The 22458-nt window shown below is 39.8% G+C and overlaps 1 protein-coding gene across 2 annotated transcripts in view; it reads left to right on the top strand.

The window, feature by feature from the left end:
• Positions 1-21707, top strand: part of b4galt6 (UDP-Gal:betaGlcNAc beta 1,4- galactosyltransferase, polypeptide 6) — an 88084-nt gene extending 66377 nt beyond the window's left edge. The window contains exons 7-9 of one of the 2 annotated variants that reach the window (XM_073045953.1): positions 6285-6407; positions 13644-13745; positions 19419-21707. In XM_073045953.1, coding sequence (XP_072902054.1) covers positions 6285-6407; positions 13644-13745; positions 19419-19566 — 373 coding nt within the window. In that variant the 3' untranslated portion in view covers positions 19567-21707. The remainder of the gene's footprint in view (positions 1-6284; positions 6408-13643; positions 13746-19418) is intronic. The other variant, XM_073045962.1, reaches the window with a different exon arrangement.
• The last annotated feature ends 751 nt before the right edge of the window (positions 21708-22458 follow it).

Genomic DNA, 22458 nt, shown 5'->3' with positions numbered 1-22458 from the left:
TTTACAACAGCCTTTGTACACCACGGATCTTGTACCCTACCATCCTTTCCATGTCTTATTGGAACGTACCTACTCAACCCCATGAAAATATCCCCTGAACATTTGCCACATTTCTTCTGTACTTTTCCCTGAGCTATGTTCCCTCTAAGCTGTGTGCACGCACACACATTTTTCAGCCAGCTCACACAGGAAATTAATGTGCGCACTGAAGGTTAGTTACCTAAAATAATGTAGTAATTAATAATTATACTTACTGAAAATATTCTTTTAGAATATTTCTGTTAACTAGTTGGTTGGTTTTTCAAATGCCCCCAATGCACGTCACTAATTTACGTCACCCCACCTTTCCTGTTCAGGTTTGTACAGCTGCATCACGGTGGCAACCATCTTTGGTGGACAGTGTTCATATCGTAAACTTCACATTTGCCAATGAGCAACTTAATGCCTTATCTCTAAAATATCAAGATTTTCTAGCTGAAAATAATTAAATTGTTTAATGATTTCAGATTTTCCGTGCAAGAAAAAATTAAATCCAAACTGATTTAAAACTTTGCTCAAACGGTGGCATTTGTACTTCAAAATGAACAGTTTTGTGACCTTGTACAGTTGATGGACATTGGGGGAACCTTTCTTGCATCTAGTGTGGACTGCGAGCAAGGTTTTGGCCTAATGAATCAACACAAAAACAAGCTGAGAAACGGTTTAGGTGAATGTCATTTGGATATGTTAATGAGAATCAAAAACTATTAATTAGATGGAAGTTCTATTAGTCTAGATAGAGTTCACAAAGAATGGGTAAATGTCAAAGACAGGAGAGAGAAAAAATAACTGAATGACTTAAATATGTGTGTTATTTTGTTGTTATTCTGTGCAGTTTTATGTCAAATATTTTGTAAACCTCCATAAACTGTGCCTTGTGTGCATTCAGTGCGCACATACTTTTGTCACAGGAAAAAAATTTGCACAACAAGATTTTTGGTCACACTCACTACTAAAAATTAGAGGGAACATTGTCCCTGAGAACATCTGTTTCCAATTTATGCTTTCAAGTTCCTGCCTGATAGCCTCATAGTTCCCCTTACTCCAATTAAATGTTTCCCTAACTTGTCTGTTCCTATCCCCCTCCAATGTTATGGTAAAGGAGATAGAATTGTGATCACTATCTCCAAAATGCTCTCCCACTGAGAGACCTGACACCTGACCAGGTTCATTTCCCAATACCAGATCAAGTACAGCCTCTCCTCTTGTAGGCTTATCTACATATTGTGTCAAGAAACCTTCCTGAACACACCTAACAAACTCTACCCCATCTAAATCCCTCGCTCTAGGGAGATGCCAATCAATATTTGGGAAATTGAAATCTCCCACCACAGCAAACCTGTTATTATTACTCCTTTCCAGAATCTGTCTCCCTATCTGCTCCTTGATGTCCCTGTTACAATTGGGTGGTCTATAAAAAACACCCAGTAGAGTTATTGACCCCTTGCTATTCCAAACTTCCACCCACAGAGACTCTATAGTAAACCCCTCTATGACTTCCTCCTTTTCTGTAGCTGTGACACTAACTCTGATCAACAGTGCCGCGCCCCACCTCTTTTGCCTCCCTCCCTATCCTTTCTGAAACATCTAAAGTCTGGCACTTGAAGTAGCCATTCCTGCTCCTGCACCATCCTAGTCTCTGTAATGGCCACAACGTCATAGCTCCAAGTGCTGATCCACGCTCTAAGCTCATCCGCTTTATTCATAATACTCCTCGCATTAAAATAGACACATCTCAAACCATCGGTCTAAGCGTGTCCCTTGTCTATCACCTGCCTATCCTCCCATCCACACTGTCTCCAAGCTTTCGCTATTTGTGAGCCAACCTCCCTTTCCCCTGTCACTTCAGTTCAGTTCCCAGACCCCCAGCAATTCAAGTTTAAACTCTCCCCAGTAGCCTTAGCAAACCTTCCCGCTCGGATATTGGTCCCCCTCGGATTCAAGTGCAACCGGTCCTTTTTGTACAGGTCAGAACTGCCCCAGAAGAGGTCCCAATGATCTAGAAGTCTGAATCCCTGCTCCAATCTCTCAGCCATGCATTTATCCTCCTCCACCTCATTCTATTCCTATTCTCACTGTCACATGACACAGGCAGTAATCCCGAGATTACTACCTTTGAGGTCCTGCTTCTCAACTTCGTTCCTAACTCCCTGTAGTCTGCTTTCAGGACTATCTCCCATTTCCTACCTATGTAGTTGGTACCAATATGTACCACAACCTCTACCTATTCTTCCCACTTCAGGATGTTGTGGACATGAGCAGAAACATCCCGGACCCTGGCACCTGGGAGGCAAACTACCATCTGTGTTTCTTTCTTGTGTCTACAGAATTGCCTGTCTCAACCCCTTACTATAAAGTCCCCTATTACTGCTGCCATCCTCTTCCTTACCCTACCCTTCAGAGCCACAGGACCAGATGCTGTGCCAGAGGCGCAATCACTGTTGCTTTCCCCAGGTAGGCCCTTCCCCCAACAGTACTCAAGCAGGAATGCTTATTGTTAAGGGGGACAGCCATTGCGGTACTCTGTAGCACCTGTTTCTTGCCCTTCCCTCTTCTGACTGTTACCCACTTCTCTGTCTCCTGTGATCCCAGGGTGACTACCTGCCTATAGCTCCTCTCTATTACCTCCTGACTCTCGCTGACCAGACAAAGGCCATCGAGCTGCAGCTCCAGTTCCCTAACGCGGTCTCTAAGGAGCTGCAGCTCAACGCAGATGTAGTCGTCCGGGAGTCTCCAGGACCTCCCACGTCTGACACTGAGCACAGAAAACTGGCCTCACACACATACTTTCTGTCTGTCTTTATTTTAAACATATAGCCTACCTTGCCTTGACCCCTTATTGCTGTAGTCCCGTGGAGCCAAAGCCTTCCTACTCTGTCTCCCAGTACTCTGACACCCGCTCTGTAAATCTGTCTTCCTTTTAAACTCTTCGAGCTGTTCTCACTGGCCAACCTCCACGTGCTTGCGCACTCATGCCTCGTTCAAACCGCTGAAGAAATAATCGTCACCTTTTCAACTTTGCTTGCTTTTAAACTCTTCCCGCTGTTCTCATTGGGCGACCTCCACGCACTTGCGCAGTCGTGCTCCGTTCAAACCGCTGAATTGTATTAATTTCAAGAGGGCTCTAATATAAAATCAATGATGCATTGTTGAGGCTTCATAAGACATTGGTCAGACTGCACTTGGAGTATAATGAGCAGCTGTGGGCCCCTTATGTGCTGGCATTGGGTGGTGTCTAGAGGAGCTTCATGAGATTGATTTTGGAAATGAAATTGTTAGTATATGAGGCGTGTTTGGGGCCTATACTTGCTGGAGTTTAGAAGAATGGGAGGGGAGAGTCTCATTGAAACCTATTGAATATTGCAAGACTTAGAATATATGGTGGATGTGGAGAGGTGGGGGAGGATCAGAGGGCGCAGTCTCTGAATAGAAGGGGATGTCCATTTAGAACAGATGAGGAACTATTTGAGCCAGAGAGTAGTGAATCTGTGGAAATCATTGCCACAGACACCTGTGGAGGCCAAGTCTCATGGGTATATTTGAAGCGAGGGTTGATAGTTTCTGGATTAGCCAGGATTGAGAGTGATAATAAATCAGCCATGATGGAATGTTGGAGAAGGCTCAATGGGCTAAATGGTCTAATTCTGCTCTTATATACTCTAGTCTTTTATATGAGTACTAAATCTAAATACTTTTATGGATAAAGGATCAGGTAAATTGAACAGCACAGGTACTTAGTGGTGAATCTCAAGTTCAATTTTTTAACCATTCCACCACTATTAAGTATTAAACCCGGCGCTTTTCTTCATTTTCATTTCCATATCTTGTCACATGGAGTTATGTTAGGACATAAACCTCTTTCTGTAACAAGAAGATTTTCAGTGTTTGATAAATCAGGATATCTTGATGCTTTTGCGAGTTAGCCCACACATATATCTGGAAATAATAGAGAAACGATCATTTGGACAGCCTATTACATGTTCCCAATTTTATGATTACATATTTCTTTAAGACCATAGGAACATAATTTGGCTATTGGGCCCATCTAGCTTGCCTGGTTCATTCAATCATGGCTAATTTATTAGCCCCTCTCAATCCCATTCTTCTCCCTTCTTCCCATAACCTTTGACACCTTTACTAATGAAAAAAAAATTACCATCGGCTGCTTTTAATTTACCCAATGACTTGGGTTCTATAGCTATCTTTGTCAGTGTATTCCAGGGAACCCTCTGGATTCTTTACTCAACATATTTGTTACAAAGGGACGTCCTTGTATTCTGAGGCTTTGGCTTTTGGTGTTAGACTCTGCAACTATTGGAAGCATCCACTCTATCTAGGCCTTGCAATGTTTGATGTTTCAATGAGATTTCCCCCCCCCCCGCCCCCCCTCATTCTTCTAAATTAACAAGTACAGGGCAGAGCCTTGAAATGCTTCTTTCATTAATCTTTTCACTCCTGAGATCATTCTCGTAAACCTTAGGATCCTTTCCAACGCCAGCAAATACACTCTTAGATATATTCCTCCTCTAGCCATTATTCCTTTTATATTTTCTTCCCTCTTTACCTTAAAATGCATTGATTCCTTTGTTTCAGCTGGAACTTTTTAATATTATCATCTTTGGATGTATCAGGGGACATAACTGATCAAGGGGTGGAGTGGCTGTACTCTGGTTACATTTCCACACTAACAACCTCCAGAGCAGATTTAAAATCCACTACAATAGTAGTGGAATTCAGCTGCAAGCAATGCAATGCCCCAGCCAAAGTATATAGTACTGTTACAACACTGTCACCTACTCAACAATGTGGAAAATTACCCATATATGGCTTATTTATAAAATGTAGGACAAATTTATTTTTACCAGTTTGTATCTGATCAGGATTGGACTGATAAGTGGCAAATATTATTTGCACTTGAAACATGCTGGACAGTTTTATTGCCAGAGGCATACATACTTGGGGTAAAAGTGCCATGAAAATTAGCTTTATTATCAATAGCTGCTTCCATTAAGAGGATCTAACCATCAACCTTAACGTTCAGTGGCATGACCATTACCAACACATCATCGATATTCTGAAAGTCTCATTAAGGACTCAAATAGACCACTATCGAGAATATCTTCAAAAGGTAATGCCTCAAGAAAGTAGCATCCGTCATTGAGGACCCTCACCATTCAGGACATGCCCTACATTCGATACTACCATCAGGGAGGTGGTACAGGAGCAGCATCTTCTCTGCCATCAAATTTTTGTTCAGTCCATGAACACTACTTCACTATTTTGCTCTCTTTTTGCACCAATTTATTTTTTACACTTCTTGTAACTTGCAATATTTTTATGTGGTATACAATACAGTTGCCACAAAACAACAAATTTAGTGTCTTATGCAAGTGCTAATAAACCTAATTCTGATTCTATACATGATATGACTGCATAAACAGATCAGACTCTACATCACTAAGTGACTCAATTCCTGACACCCGAGGCTTTTACCATCTATAAGAAACTAGTCAGATGTGTGTTTAAATTCTCCTCATTTGGATGAGTGCTGTACTTTTAACACTTAAACTGGATTCCGTTCAAAGCAAAGCAGCCTGCTGGACTGGCAGTGAATTTATCCAGTTTACTGCCAATATCGTAGCTGCAGTGTGCACTATCTATAGACTGTGATTACTCACCCAGGACATCCCAATTGTATCTGTTGAAACTATGACTTATAAAACGAAGAAGAGCAGAGGCAGCAGGTGCATGGAAAGAAATTAACTCTTGGTCTGCCTTCAATTTGCATGCCATTCTGATTTGGGAACAAAAGCCAGACCTTCATTGTTGCTGACTGTAAATGCGAAATGCTTGCTCCATGCAGAACTGTGGAAGTACTTCCATCAGACAGACAACAGTGGTTCAAGAAGGTGTTGGGTGGATAACAAATGTTGGTCAGGCTGGCAAAGCTGTGACCCTGCAAATGAAAAAAAGAACGGACATTTTCTCTCGCTGCATTCTAATGATCATGTATAATGGTTTTGTTAAATTTTTTAAAGTTTGTTTTTGCACTTGCTTTCATTTTAACATTGTTATTTGCTCAGGTAGAAATGTAACTTTTATGCACTGTTAAGCTAAATGGGAGTTTTTTTCTGCTTTAAATCTCAAGTTTTTGATTATTTTAATATTTCAAACCTCGCAATCCATGAGTAGTTATTCCTGTCTTTTTCTTCCACTTGACCCCTCCCCCATCTGTTATTTTCTAGCCTCCCGTACAATGAATTCTTTGGTGGAGTTAGTGGTCTAACAGTGGAACAGTTCAGAAAAATCAATGGGTTTCCCAATGCTTTCTGGGGATGGGGTGGAGAAGATGATGATCTTTGGCGAAGGTAAGAAGCCATTCTGAAGTATGTACGTATTTGTAGTTGGATATGCTGACTGAATGGGACGAGGCTGTTTGGCAAATTGCCAAGGATAAGCAATACTTAAACTGGAGGAGAAAGATTTTTAATAGTTGCAAATGGATGAAACTGCACTTTCTTAATCCTTAGATTGGTTATGAAAAGATACTTGAGTTTTTGGAATACTTTTGGAACAGGAACATCTGGGGAGATTGTGTGTTGGGATGTTAGAGCAGCCTTTCTCAACCTTTTTGCCCTGGGGGAACCCTTGAAATAATTTTCAGGTCTCAGGAAAACCCTGCATAAAAATTATTGTATCTACAGCTCATGGAACATTAGCACGATCAGTAAGTTGTAAATGTAATAATCTAAAAATAATTGTCAATGCTCGTTTGAGTAGAAAATGAGTTTTTAGCCAATCTTTCTTGAAAAAAAGTTAGTTAACCTTAGCTTGCCTTTCTTGAAATTATTCGCTTTTTCCCTTTCATAAATTTTAAAAGCTCATAAGGCAAACATAATAAGTTTCTGTTAACTAACCAGTTTAAGCCAAAATGGGATTTAATTTTTTTAAAGTTAGGCTCGGTAGATTTATTTTAAATAAAGGTTGTAAATTGATTTTAATTAATGCTATTTGCAGCATGAAAATTTATTGACAATACTGAATGGTAAAGTTACTAAAAACCATAAGCCAAAACAATATGAATAAAAATATAGCCTGACACAATTTTATACAAAACTTTGAAAAAACATTTTTTTACTACGTGACATGATAGGCCTATCATGTGAAACCTGTGCTTTTTTTTTGCTGCACAAATACTCAATTCTGGGTTGAACTTGAGGTAAGTACACACAAATTTCACCTTCAACTGAAATACTGTTTCTATCCTTACTCTTGATGCTTGTTAAACAAGAAAAAGCTTGCTCACACAGGTGAGAAGTTGAAAACTGCAGCAAAATGTTAATTTCTTTCCTATGAATGGCAAGATACTTTTTTTAACCACAGAAGTCCATAACTTGTCCAGAGGGTAGGTCAGTAAACCTCATCTTGTGTGCATGATCAGACTGCAGCTCACAAAGTTCTTCCTCTTCTGTCAAAGTCAAGGTCTCAGGCTGAGCAGAAAATTCAGAGAAAGGGTCCATCACTTGTGTTGAAGGGGAGGAAGATACTGCTCAATTTTGTTCTGCAATTCTTCCAGGTGATTTACAATACGATTCGAGACTTTGATATCCTTCCCCACTCTCAAGTGGAAACATTTCAAGATTTCCTTTTGTAATATGATCCTTACAAGGGTTCAGTTTCCTTTTAAATCCAGTGATCTTGCTACTTGACGTCAAAACATTTTCACCAGGGCCTTGCAGAGACTTGTTCAACTGGTTCATAGATTGAAAAATGTTTACTAAATAGGCTAGTTTCTTCAGCCATTCTTTACATTCAAAGCACTCAGCAAAATCTGGACTTCTATTTTCTGGAAAGTACTCCTGCAAATCACCTTTCAGCTCAAACACCCTGTTGAGAACTCTTCCTCTGCTAAGCCACCAGATTTCTGTATGTAGCAGGAGATTGTTATCCTCTTGTCCAGGTTTTCACAGTTTTTTAAAACATTCTCAAGTAAACAGGTCTTTGTTTAATAAACTTAACCATTTTTGTAGCATCATCCAGAACTTATTTCATCTCCAAGAATTTTTGACATCAGGACCTCTCTGTGAAGAAAGCAGTGTGTTGTGGCAATGTCAGGACGTTTTTTAACAAGAGAAAGAAAACCTCTCATGGAGCCAACCATTGATGGGACACCAATGCCAAGACAGACCTTTTGTTTCCAGATATAAAACAAAACATTAAATGCACATTGGCCTTTGCTTGTTTCTGGCAGCTCTTTGCAACAGAAAAAGTTTTCTTGAATTTCATTATCATTTGCAAATCTTACAAATGCTGCAACATGACATTTATTGGTGAAATCTGGAAAGAGAAACTGTTGTTTCTCTGTTTATCACAAAACCTCTTCAGCATCATGTGACATATCATCAATACGTCGACATTGTACTGTTTGAGAGTTAAATCTTATGAATTTCTGATACTGCATCTTGCACAGTAGTATTTTACCCAGTTCAGTGATAGGGTATGTGAAGTTGAATGAAGTTATCCCCTCTGGTTCAAGATCCTGATGGTTGAGGAGTAATAACTGTTCCTGAATCTGGTGATGTGAGTCCTGCGGTTCCTGTGCCGCCACCTTGAAGCATGACCTGGGTAATGGGGGGGGTGGGGGGGGGTCCCTGGTGATGACTGCTGCTTTGCTGCACCAACGCTCCATGTAGATGTGCTCATTTGTGGGGAGAGCTTTACCTGTGATGGTTCTAGCCATATCCTCTACCTTTTGTAGCATTTTTTGTTCAAGGGTATTGGTGTTTCCATACCAGGCTATGATGCAGTCAATATATTCTGCACCACACTTTTGAAGAAGTTCGTCAAAGTTTTAGATGTCATGCTGAATCTTAGCAAACTTCTGTGTAAATAGAGGTGCTGCCATGCTTCATAATGGCACTTGTGAACAGGGCCCAGGAGATTTCCTCTGAAATCTCTCCACCTCCAATTCCCCTGATGAGGACTAGCTCATGAACCTCCATTTTTCTCCTCCTGAAGTCAATAATCAGCTCCTTCATCTTGGTGACATTGAGTAGGAGCTTGTTGTTGTGGCACGGCTCAGCCAGATTTTCAATCTCCCTCCTATATGCTGATTCGTCACCACTTTTGATTTGGAGCAATTTAAATATTGCATTGAAGCTGTGGTTACACAGTCATAAGTGTAAAGTGAGTAGAGCAGAAGCTAAGCACATAGTCTTGTAGTATACCTTTGCTGCTGGATATTGCTGAGGAGATGTTGTTGTCAATCTGAACTGGCTGGGTTCTGCAAGTGTGGAAATCGACGATCAAGTTGCACATGTTGTTGAGGTAAGGAGGTATTGAATCAAATTCTCCACGAGAGGTTACTTGTCATTGAGAAAGTACAGTCAATATTCACTGGACTGGTTCTGAGTGACAGGTTTACTGTATGAGGAGAGATTGAGGTGGTATTCTTTATAATTTGGATGGATAAGATGCGATCTTGTGGAACCTTGAAATTTGTAAAGAACTTGACAGTAGTAGCAAGGAGGATGTTTCCCTTGACCAAGGAGTCTAGGATTGGGCATTATTTCAGAGTAAGGAGAAAACTAAGTCTGAAAGAAATTCCTTCAGTCAGAGATAGTGAACTTCTGGAATTCTTCACCACAGATACCCATGGTAACTCCAATACTACATTCATTCAAAACAGATCAAGAGATGTGTTGGCTTGGGGAATGTAGGAATTGTACAGGAAAATGGTGCTGAGGGAACAGGTCAGCTGTGATCATGAAGGAGAATGGCAATGTCAGTAGGCTTGAAGGGTTAAATGTCCTACTCCTATTTCTAATGAACACATCTGAGGTTCACAGAATTCAAAATTCAACAGTACCATGGATAGAGAATTAATTTAAAGCCATGTCAGTTTAGAGGTAAATGAGACAAGAACATGGTAAACAGATGTATCCTGGGTTCACTGCCAGAACCACCACTCTCTTTGATGCATATTGACTATTTTGATAGGTGATGGTTGGGTAAAAAATTTCAAATTAATGAGGGCACAGAGTTTGATTATGTATAAATAAAGTGAGGTTGATATAAATAGACTGCAAGAAGACTGTTTTTGGCTGAATGGGCAAACAAGTGGCAGTTGAAGTTTAAGTTCAGAAGCGTAAAGTGATACTGGCGGAAAGAGGAGAGACAGTGTGTCATAAATAGGACTGTTATAAAGAGTGCAGATACAGGGATCTGAGTGCATATTTGCATAATCCTTGAAAGTGGCAGTGATTTGACGGAGCAGCTGGAGTCTGGGTTCATGAATTGAAGCATGGAGTACAAAAGGCAATGTATCTCATTGGAGAATTATTGGAGAATCTTGTCACTGGACCTTAAAGCAGTGTGAAGGACCCAGAAAGATGGCAAAGGAAACTTTACTTGAGGATGAAGGATTTCTTTTGTAAGATTAAATGGACAAGCTGGCCTTGAAATCAATTTCAAGGTATTTGATAAAGTTAACAAGATCATGGTTGATTTAAAGTGGGCAAATGGAGTTCTGATTAGTAGATCATTTAAGATTTTGCTTAGAAGTTGCAAGGGGGACATGAGAAAATATTAACTGGAATTCACTGTGTACAGCAAGTGGAAACAATTAGTCAGAGCTTTAAGTGGAATTGGAGGGATCACGATCCAAACTGCTGCTTGTCCATTTCACTCCACAAGTGCTGCTCCTCCAGCATTTTGCTGCAGATTCCAACAGCTACAGTCTCGTCTGTCTCCAGGTACATGATGCTGATAAGATTGCTTCATCATGTTTTGATACTGGACCTAAATATGCTGTAACAGGTTTTTAATGATTTGTTAATGTATTGTGGATGTGGTTGGAAAACTCATTATTTGTAGTCCATCGACAAATGTTCTGATAAAAGATCATTGGTCTGAAATGTTAACCGTTTATCTCTATAGATGCTGCCTGACCTGAGCACCTTCAACATTTTCTGTTTCATATTTTCAGCATTTGCAGAATTTTTCTTTTTGATTTAAAATATTTTAATTTTAATTGTTTATTTTTAACACTAGCCTTATTAGAAATAGAATTTATTTTGTTACTCAAATTGATGTCTCAGTACTGTTATTATTTTACTTTTACTACCTCATTGTACTGTTGTAATAAATTAATCTGTATGAACAGTATGCAATGCAAGTTTTTCACTGTACCTTGATGTATGTTTCTATTTACCAGCTGCTATTAATATGAACTTGTTCCAGGACAATGGTTGTTAGGCCAAGTAACCACATAATTCCTTGTAAATGAATTTATTGCTTCATTAGAGTGCAAAGAAATTGCAGCCCAGCCAGATTTTGCTTAGAATAAATTGATTTTTTAAAAACACAATTGAAAATTATAATCCGGGGGTTCCGGTGACATCATCATCGAGAATGGCAGCTTGTCACTAGCTCCTCCGGAAAAGCACGTATTAAGCCCCGTTATTCCATGAAATATAATATTTTTTGAAAAATATTTGAACTGAAAAGAGGGGCAAGAATGGGGAAAAGGAACGGAAATAAAAAAAGTGACACTGCGGAGCATGTGGCTGAGAGGAGTGCAGCAAGCTGCTCTCTGACTCGACCGCGTGCTAGCGAGGCGGCTGCTAGGCCTCGCTCAGTCGAAGTGGCGAACATGTTCGAAATCCTGAAAGAGATAATGGAGGTCCAGAAAGAAATAAAGCAGCAGTTCCGGGATATTAAGGCAGAGCTCGCCAGCGTTAATCAAAAAATAGCGGTGGCAGAGACTCAAATCGAGAAGGTGGAAGATCACGTTCAAAATGTGGAATGGATACTGAGCAAGACAATAAAAATAATACATCACCAAGAAGGTAAACTGCTTGATCTGGAGGGATGATCACGGCAGAAAAATACCAGAATCTACAACGTTCCTGAAGGAGTGGAGGGCCCGTCTATGACGGAGTTTGTCGAAAAGTTACTGTGGGATGCGCTGGATCTTCCCTCAACTATGGAGCTGGAAATCGAGAGGACGCACCGCGCGCTGGTTCCGAAACCTACCCAGGATAGAAAGCCACGCTGAATAATAATTAAATTCCTTCGGTACAGCACCAAGACACAGATTCTACAAAGGGCCTGGGGTAAGAAGAGAGTGTTTTTTGATGATAAATTAATATATTTCGACCAAGATTATTCACCCCCCCCCCCCCCCCCTGCGGTCCTGCAGAAATGCAAAGAATACTCTGAAGTAGAGCGAGTACTAAAGCAAAATACGATTAGATTTCAAACTCCGTACCCTGCTAAACTTCGAGTGTTTTATGACAACGGGACGCGGTTGTACCAGACGGTGGAAGAGGCGACTACAGACATGATGGCCAGAGGTTTACCCGTCAGTGTCACCAAAACGAGGGAAAGCCTGACTGAGGAACTGTCCCACTCTGCTTGGGAAATAGTGCGAGAATCAAGAAGGCAGGAGACGGGAGGAGGCCGAGAGAAATATATCAGGAAGACACCGGGAGTTTCCCAAAGACAGTCCTCACCCCCTTCAGAAGAGCCATAAGGTTTGGCTAACTTTTAAAATGTTGAGAAGCTAAATGAAAGCAAAAGTACACGGTGATATACCTATCTCGAGAAATACTTATTATAATGTGGATTTTATATTACTTAGTAGTAGTTCTTTATTCGCTCACTTACTCCTTTTTCCACACCAAAATGAGAATATATATATATATACACGTATGTAATGTGTGTGTGTGTGTGTATGTATGTGTGTATATATATATATATATATATATATATATATATATATACACATACATACAGTACACAGGGAAATCTTTTCTGTGTAATGGATTTGTTCACTGACTTTTATGAATACTGCATTGGGGGCCCTCAACTCACAAGTAGGAAGGGGTTATCCCCCACAGCTAGACATTTCCTCTAGCTCAACGCAGGGTCATCTACTAGTGACCTCAGCCTTGGAATCACACGTTCGTTGCCATTTTTGTTATTATCTGCATTTCTTGGTTCGTATTTGTTCAGGGAGTAGATCGATTAAGTTTTATTCTAATTTCAATGGTACATTGACAGATAAATACAGATGGCTAAGGACAAGGTAAAATTCATTTCTTTTAATGTCAATGGGCTATTAAATCCAATCAAACGTAAGAGAATTTTATCCAATTTGGAACAATTTGGAAAATGGTTTAACTACATAATGCCTCATAGGCATGACTTTATTCTCACAAATCAATGAATCTGTTGTAAAAACAAAAGATCACTCCCTACTTGTACATAGTTCTTCCCTTTTGCTTGTTTTTTTTCTCCACTCTTTTCTGTAAGTGTATACTTCAGATAAATACTAATTATATGATATATAGTTACAATGTCTGAAACACATCTTATGGAAATGTTTGTTTGATGATGAACTTCAATAAAAAAAAAATTTACAAAAAAATAGAAAAAAAAGAAAATTGTAATCCAACTACTTCATGTTTTGTATTGGGCACTTTAAAAAAAAAAAGCTGCAGTTACAGTTGCTAAATTCACTGAATCTAACATGAGAAACTTCAATACTTTATACTTAAATGAAGTATGTCATTTATTATTTCTTGTCTTTCATTTTGCAGAGTTCTTTATGCAGGATACAATGTGACGAGACCAGAAGGAGATCTGGGAAAGTACAAATCTATACCCCATCATCATCGAGGGGAAGTACAGTTCTTAGGCAGGCGAGTATTCAATATGCAGGCATTTTCACATTTGAGATGTAGAGTTTCTATTATGTCTACTGGGCTAATTGAGGTGATGAATAAAGAACTGAACATATTTGAGTGTAAGTAGTATATGAAATAAGATAGACGTTCTTGTAGCACAGTTAGAAATTAGCAGGTATGACTTGGTGGGCTGAAAGATGAGGTAATCGTGAGACAGTATAATGCATTGGACAGACCGCACATGGAGTTTTGTGAACTGTTTTGGGTTCCTTGTCTCAAAGAATGTGCTGGCACTGTAGAGGGTACAGAAAAGTTCCATGAGAATGATCCTGGGAATGAAAGGGTTAATGTATGAGCAGTATTTGACTCTTCTGGGCCTGTATTCACTAGAGATGACATTGAAACTTACTGAATATTGAAAGGTCTAGATAGAGTGGACATGGAGAGAATAAATGAAGTATGTCATTTACTAATTCTCTTCTTTCATTTCTCATCTTTCCCTTTAGTGGAGAAAGTCTAGAACCATGGGGCACAGTCTCACAGAGTACAAGAATGTCCCTTTTGAACAGGGATGAGGAGGAATTTCTTTAGCCAGAGGGTGGTGAATCTGTGGAAGTCATTGCCACAGACAACTGTGGAGGCCAAGTCATTGGTATATTTAGAAACATAGACACACAGAAAACCAAGCTGTGCCGAACGTGTCCTTACCTGAGAAATTACCAAGGGTTATCCATAGTCCTCTATTTTACTGAGCTCCATACACCTGTCCAGGAGTCTCTTAAAAGACCCTATTGTATCCACCTCCACCACCGTCACCGGCAGCCCATTCCATGCACTCACCACTCTGTGTTTATAAAAAAAAAACACAAACAACTTACCCCTGATATCTCCTCTGTATCTACTTCCAAGCACCTTAAAACTGTGCCCACTTATGCTAGCCATTTCAGCCCTGGGAAGAACCCTCTGACTATCCACACGATCAATGCTTCTCATCATCTTATACACCTCAATCAGGTCACCTCTCATCCTCCGTCACTCCAAGGAAAAAAGGCCGAGTTCACTCAACCTATTCTCATAAGGCACACTCCCAATCCAGGCAACCTTTTGTAAATCTCCTCTGCACCCTTTCTATGGTTTCCACATCCTTCCTGTAGTGAGGCGACCAGAACTGAGCACAGTACTCCCAAGTGGGGTCTGATCAGGGTCCTATATAGCTGCAATATTACCTCTCGAATTAAAGTGGAGTTTGTGAGGTTATAAGGAGAAAGCAGGAAAATGGGATTGAGAGTGATAACAAATCAGCCATGATGGAAAGGTGAAGCAGGTGTGATGGGCCAAATGTCCTAATTCTGCTCCTATCTCTTATGGTCTGAGTTCAAGGGTCAGAGCTTAACATCCAAGCATACACATAACGTTGAAAGTACAGGCAGGTTTGCAGAGGATGTGAGGTGGGAAAAAAATACAAATCAAATTCTTAGAAGTGCCATAGGATTGGAAGATGTAGAATCCTTGCAAGGGTAAAAATGACCCTGATAAGAGTTTTATATAGTCCTCCGAACGGTAGCTAGAGTGTGAGGTACAAATTACAATAGGAAACAGCAAAGGCATGTAAAAAGGGTAATACTATGATACTCATGGGAATTTTAATATGCTATAAGATTGAGAAAATAATGGTGCTGGATTTCAAGAGAAGGAATTTGTAGAATGTCTATGAGATGGCTTTGAAGGCAGCTTGTGGTTGAACTTATTAGGGAAGTGGCAATTCTGGATTGGGGGTTGTATAATGAGCCAGATTTGATTAGAGCACTTAAGGTAAAGGAACCCTAAGGGTAAGTGATCATAATATAGAGTCTGAGAGGCAGAAGCTGAAATCAGATGTATCAGTGTTATTATGGAGTAAAGGGAATTATAGAGACATGAGTGAGGAGCTGGCCAAAGTTGATTTGAAGGGGACACCTGCATGAATGAGTCAGAGCAGCAATGTCTGCAACTTCTGGGAGCATTTGGAAGATGCAGGATCAGTTCATCCCAAGGAAGCAGCAGCATTCTAAAGGAATGATATGGCAACTGTCGCTATCAAGGGAAGTCAAAGGCAGCATAAAAGCAAAAGAGAGGGCATACAATATAGCAAAAATTACTGGATGCTGGAGGATTAGAAAGCTTTTATAAACCAAGAGAAGGTGATTTAAAAAAACAAAGAGGAAAAATATAAAATAGGAAGTTCAAGCTAACCAGTAATATAAAGGAAGATGGGAAGTGTTTTTTTAGGTAAGTAGTATGAGAGGTGAGAGTATGTTGGACCACTGGAAAATGTCGCTGGAGAGGTAGTAATGGACTGCACCGCAAGGTTCTGGAAAAGTGAGCCGAGAGATTGTGGAGGCATTACTAGTGATCTTTCAAGAATCAATAGACTCTGGAATGTTTCCAGAGGACTGGAAAATTGTAAGAAGGGACAGAGGCAAAAAAGCAGGAAATTATTAGGCCAGTTAGCCTGACTTCAGTGGTGGCGAGATGTTGGGAGTCCATTATTAAGGATGAGTTAATGAGGTACATGATGGCATATGATAAAATAGGCTTAAATCAGCATGGTTTTCTTGAAGGGAAATCTTACCTGACAAATCTATTGGAATTCTTTGAGGAAATAACTGGCAGGATAGACAATAGAGAGTGACTGGATAGTTATTTGGATTTTCAAAAATCCAATTTCTTGGGAGCTTCACTGGGTGTTTTTCGCCTTGGCAGCAGCAGTTTAAGTCCAAGTTGTGATTGTACTGTAATGATCAGATGAGCACTCTGCTCCATGCATTGCTTTTGTTGATAGAACCTCCAGCATATCTGCTCTATGAGTCACAGCGTAGTCAAGCAAATGGAGACTACCATGGGCTCTTCTCAGGACTAAAAGCTATCTATGGTCCAAGAAGCAAAACACTGGCCCCAGTAAAAACTGCAGATGGGAGCAAAGTATGCACTGACAGGAAAGACATAATTGAGTGATGAAGGGAACACTTCTGTAACCTTCTAAACCAACAAGGTGCAGCTGACCGCAGTGCGTGTGAAAGGCTCACAACTAGACCGATAACAGAAGAGCAATGTGGACTCATCACTATGACAGAACTTAATAAGGCTTTAAGAGATACCAGAAGTGGTAAAGCACCCGGGCAAGACAGCATTCCATCAGATGTACTGAAGCAAGGTGGTCCTGCTCTGAAGACTGAACTGTTGAACTTACATAATGCTTGTTGGCAGAATCAGTGTCTCCCTCAGGACTTCAAAGTTGCGCTCATAGTCATCATCTACAAGAAGAAAAGCGACCGTAGTGTTTGTGGAAACCGCTGAGGAATCTCCCTTCTGTCCACAGCTGGCAAGATTATGGTGAAGATAAACAGTCAACCAGCTCAAAATCATCTCAGAAGATGTGCTTCCTGAAAGCCAATGTGGCTTTAGGGCTGGAAGAGCAACCACTGACATGATTTTTACGTTGAGGCAACTCCAGGAGAAGGCGGTAGAACAGCAGCGACCATTGTACATTGTCTTTGTTGATTTCTCACAAGCATTTGACACGGTGGACAGAGAAACATTCTGGGAAGTGCTCAAAACTTATGGCTGTCCAGATAGGCTGGTTATGATGATCAAGTTGTTTCATGAGAACATGTCTGGCAAAGTATCTATTGGAGGAGACATCAGTGAAGCCTTCACCATCACCATGGGGTAAAACAGGGATGCATTTTTGCTCCAACTTTGTTCACACTTTATCTTGCTGCAGTTTTGGAAATAATTGACCATAATTTGGACAAAGGTGTGTACATCAGGACTCGCTCAGTTGGAAAATTGTTCAACCTGTCAAGACTCAAAGCCTCAACCAAATCAAGAGAGATATCTATCAGAGAGCTTCTGTATGCAGATGACTCGGCCCTGGTTGCTACTGATGTTAATGTGATTCAAGAAATTGTAGACCGCTTCTCGTTTGCTCCCACTCTTTTTGGCCTAGGTCAATGGGGTAGCACTGAAACGTTCTGACTCTTTCACATACTTAGGAAGCGCTGTGACCAACAACAACTCATCAGATCTGGAAGTTGAGAGGGGAATTCAATCAGCTACTAAAGTCTTTGGTACTTTGCAGAAGCGACTTTGGTCTCGCCACGACATTAAAATGGCAACCAAGGTCAAAGTGTATAACACAGCTGTTTTACCATCTCTGTTTTATTCAACTGAAACAATGACATTGTATCAGAAGCACATCAAGAAGTTGACCAAGACACAACTCGGGCATTTACGCCAAATATTACACATCAAGAGGCAAGAGAGGGTACCTGATGTGCAGGTACTCAAACATGCTGGGACAGTCAGCGCAGAATCACTCATCACAGCTTCTCAGCTGCGTTGGGACTGGTCATGTCACAAGAATGAGCGATGATCGTTTACCCAAAGCTGTTTTCTATGGTGAGCTACATGAAGGAAAGAGGAAGCATGGTGGTCAGAAGCTGCGCTACAAAGATGAGCTCAAGCGCCAATACGGACATGAATGTCAACACCTGGGAGAAAGATGCTTTGGACAGAAGTTGTTGGCGCTGCATTGTCAAGAAGCTAATCCCAGCTATCGAGGAGAAAAGGCAGAAGAAATATGAAGTAGGTCATGAACGCAGACATTCAGTGCTAGACAAGTCAAATCACAAATGCAACCGATGTGGGAGACAGTGCTGATCCAATGCTGGTCTGGTGGCCCGTAAACGTGCCTAAACTCTCAGCACAGTCAGCATCGAAATCCATGGACAGCCGAAGAAGAGAAATCAACAGCACATTATAGGCCCTCTGGTCCATAATGTTGTGCTGACCATGTAACCTACTCTAGAAATTGCCTAGAATTTCCCTACCATATAGCCCTCTATTTTTCTAATCTCCTTGTACCTATCTGAGAGTCTCTTAAAAGACCCTATTGTATCCGCCTCTACCACTGTTGTTGGTAGTGCATTCCACGCACCTCTGACGTCCCCTTTCTACCTACTTCCAAGCACCTTTATGCATCTTGTGTTAGCCATTTCAGCTGTGGGAAAAAGCCTCTGACTATCCGCACGATCAATGCCTCTCATCATAATATGTATGTGGGATGATGATATTTGGGCTTTTATAGGTAGATTAAAAATGATAGGATTTAATTCTCCTTTAAAGCAGTTTAAGAAAAGGGGCAATAGCTTGGTTCAATATTGAGCTGCTATGCTGGGGTAGATGAGGGTGCATGGGAAAAACTTCCCAATGATTAAAGATAACAAAATAGATTTAAAATGATTACCTAAAGAAAATTGAATCATGAAGGGTCTCAGCCCAAAACATTGGCTTTTTATTGCTCTCCATAGATACTACCTGAACTGGTGAGATACTTGAGCAATTTGTGTGTGTTACTCTAGATTTCCAGCATCTGCAGAATCTCTTGTGTTTTTGAATTGTGAAGATTTTCTTTCTGTTTAATGATTTTGGATACTGCAGAGAGTGGGTGGTGGAAGCAGAGTCATAAGGAACTTTGTCAAAGGTACTGGAAAATGAGAAATATTGAAGCCTCTTGAAAATGTGGGATTAATTGGAAAGTTCCTTCAGAGCTTGTATAAACCTTTTGCATTGTCATCTGATTGGTTGTCTCTCTTTGGTTTGGTTCACTGCTCATTTAATCATTTCCATGTCTTTTTTCCTTGGCAGATATAAATTGTTGAGGTACTCCAAAGAACGCCAACCCCTGGATGGGTTGAACAACTTAAAGTATACTCCAAATATAACTCTCCACTTTTTGTACAAAAACATAACTGTGAACCTTACACCAGAGTTGGCCCCCGTGGCTGATGATTAGAGAGGATGAGACCACCCTGAATTTTAACAGCTTCCCTGGAATATTGAATTTCAGCATATTTTGTTCTGGCGGTTCAGTGAAAGGCTTTTGAGGGTCTTGAGAAACTGCCAAAGCACCGTGGATGTGGTTTTTTAATGACGGCTCAAGTCCTGAAGTTTGAACAGCTGATTGTTATCTGCATGTGTGTGCACTAGCTTTGCTAATGAGTTCATCATGCGTTTCGAGAGAGAGCACCCCAAATCATTCAAAAATCAAGAGGTGCATACAGCAGGGCTGCTCATTATTAGGTCCTGCCATTCTTGTATTAGCTTTCTTGTCATGGTTAGCTGTTCCTGTACAAAGTTATTAATGCCAATGGAATTCCCATTTGTAGGTGTTGTATAACCTATTGTAATTTTTAGCTCAAATGAAGGCTTGTGGTCTACTTCAAATAATGCTATGGATTTGTAAATATACTGTAAAATTGTGCACTTTGCCACTCTTTTTATACTATTGAACTAATGCATATGTGATGTTCCTTTTAAAAAGGAAGTATGTATATGTATGTATTTAACTTGGCATGTAAGATCAAAGTGTATATAGTCTAAGACACATCATTTACTTTCCCTATGGAATAGTGGAAAGAATTCCAGTGTAATATCTGGTCTCTGGTAGCTATTAATTTACCTGGTTACAGTAGCAGTTTATATTACTAAATCACATCATCTAGTTATGACCCAAATACTCTTGAAAGTAATATTAGTTTAGCCTGAGATTAATTTCAGAATGGAATAGTGCTCTCCAGAGCATTTCGTGAATGGGCAACTGCTTACAAAAGTCAAAATGAGGGAGATGTGTGTTTTTTAAATCTCTTTAAAGTGGTTGAAAATAAACTAGTAGCTAAACTAAGATGTTATCTTGTAGGGTTTTGTGTGTGCAGACTCTTCAGAAACTACTGACTGTTATCAGTTGCTTGAGTAATTCTATAGCCACCATGCTCATCTGACTCAAAGCAGTGGCAAATCCGTTACCCTGTGGATTTCCTGCATGTTTTCAAGTTTGCTATTTGTAAGATCGCAGTCCTCATTCAGATGTGGAACTTGAGACCCTGTTTTCTGATTTTTTTTGTTAACTTTGCAAAGGAAGCATTATAAAATTTAGTGTATGCCAATAGATATAAAAGCATGGGTCAAAGCAGAGTAGCTAGGTATAAGTTTTTAAAACGTATTTCATTGGACCATTGTATATATGCCAGTACCATTGAAAAGACAGATTATTCTGTGAACATAGATTTTGGTAATGTTTTGTTTTTTGATTTTTTTTTAAAAATTGTGATTTATAAGCGCTTTAAGAATCTGCAGTTACATTGATTTTAATCTGATTGGATGTTGATGTAATTGCTAGAGTTCAACACCAAGGGAAGAGAGCATTTTTGCTCTTCAAAGAGGATAGTAGTTTTCTAATTTAATTTGGTTCAAAATGGGCTGTTTCACTGAGTAGACTGAAAAGGGATTCCTCATTTGTGGACTACAGTTCTTTAGTTGTGGATGAGCCTGGTATTGTTTATTTTTTCATTGTACATTTGCAGATCTTTTCTATAACTTTTCGCAATTGCCACTAACCACAGTTGGGAACTTCAGGTGTTTTGGCTTGAGTTGTGTGTTACTGCTAAATGTATTTGAAGTGTATAAAGCAGGTACCTTGTAAGACATACAAAATACCTTGCCACAAATAGTAAGGGAGAATAGTTTTGTATATGGAAATGTAGAAAGTCTAAGACACATCATTTACTTTCCCTACTGTGTAGTGGAAAAAATTCCAGTATATTATCTGGGTCTCTGATAGTTATAAACTTATCTGGTTACAGTAGGGATTTGTATTACTATATTATAAACTAGCTATGACTTGGAAAAGAAAGTGCGCTTCAAAAAATACAAATGATTTTAAAAAAACCAAGATGTCCTTGCAGTAAATTTGGATGTCATCCAGCAAGAGGGAGAGAAAGACTTGAGGTGACAGCATCAAACATACTGAGTTGCTGTTACTAGTGACTGCCTTCTGGCCATTATGTCATTGATGTATATTTTGCCTATGATTGCCTTAATCTTTTTCTGTTCAGTGTTTGCTTAAGTGAACCATTAAAGCCCTGATTAAGTACTGAAGAGTGGGGTCCAGAAGAATTATTCTGAAATTATATGGGGTAAATCAAATACACTAATCTTATTGAGCTTGTTGAGTTTTGTTTAATCCAGCCAAAGTTAACCTAGAGTTTGAAGTTCCAGCAGTGATTCTAGATCAGTTTTGATTTGAATTTTACCTATTTTTTGGGCTTGTTGCCTGTACTCTCCATTCCCTTCCATTGCTTCCTTTCAAGTGACTTTAGGCATAGTAACACACTGGTTAGATCTCTGGAGTTAAAATCAAATCCCAGACCATAATCGATATAGAGATCGCTTGGCAGCTGGGAAATTTAAATTTGAGTAACTTAATTCAGGATTTTATTGAAATAAAACCAATCTTAGGACCAGCAACTCCCACATTGTCCTTAAAAGCTGATTTGATATATTAAAGCATTGCAAAGTATGATATCTAACATCTTTGTAACATGCATTCCAGGTCCACCAGTATAGTTGATTCTTAATTCCCTTTTTGGTTTTGGGATAATTTGTGGATGTGTGTCAAAATGCTGGTATGAATGGTAATGTTCACATTATTGAGTGAATGAGTAAAAATGTTTAAATTTTCTGTTTCTCAGCATAAAATATAGAGTATCTGTCACTGTTGTGAAATATAATATGTATTAATCCCACCAACAATCAGCCTGCTTCAGCTTCTAAGGAATACTTTTCATAACTTATAATAACCTGGCATTGATTTTTTTGTAGATCTGTTTGTATGTGCTTCTGCAAGTTT

This window comes from Hemitrygon akajei, chromosome 1 (assembly GCF_048418815.1).
Source record: "Hemitrygon akajei chromosome 1, sHemAka1.3, whole genome shotgun sequence".
NCBI lineage: Eukaryota > Metazoa > Chordata > Chondrichthyes > Myliobatiformes > Dasyatidae > Hemitrygon > Hemitrygon akajei.
This window is presented reverse-complemented; position numbering and strand designations above follow the sequence as displayed.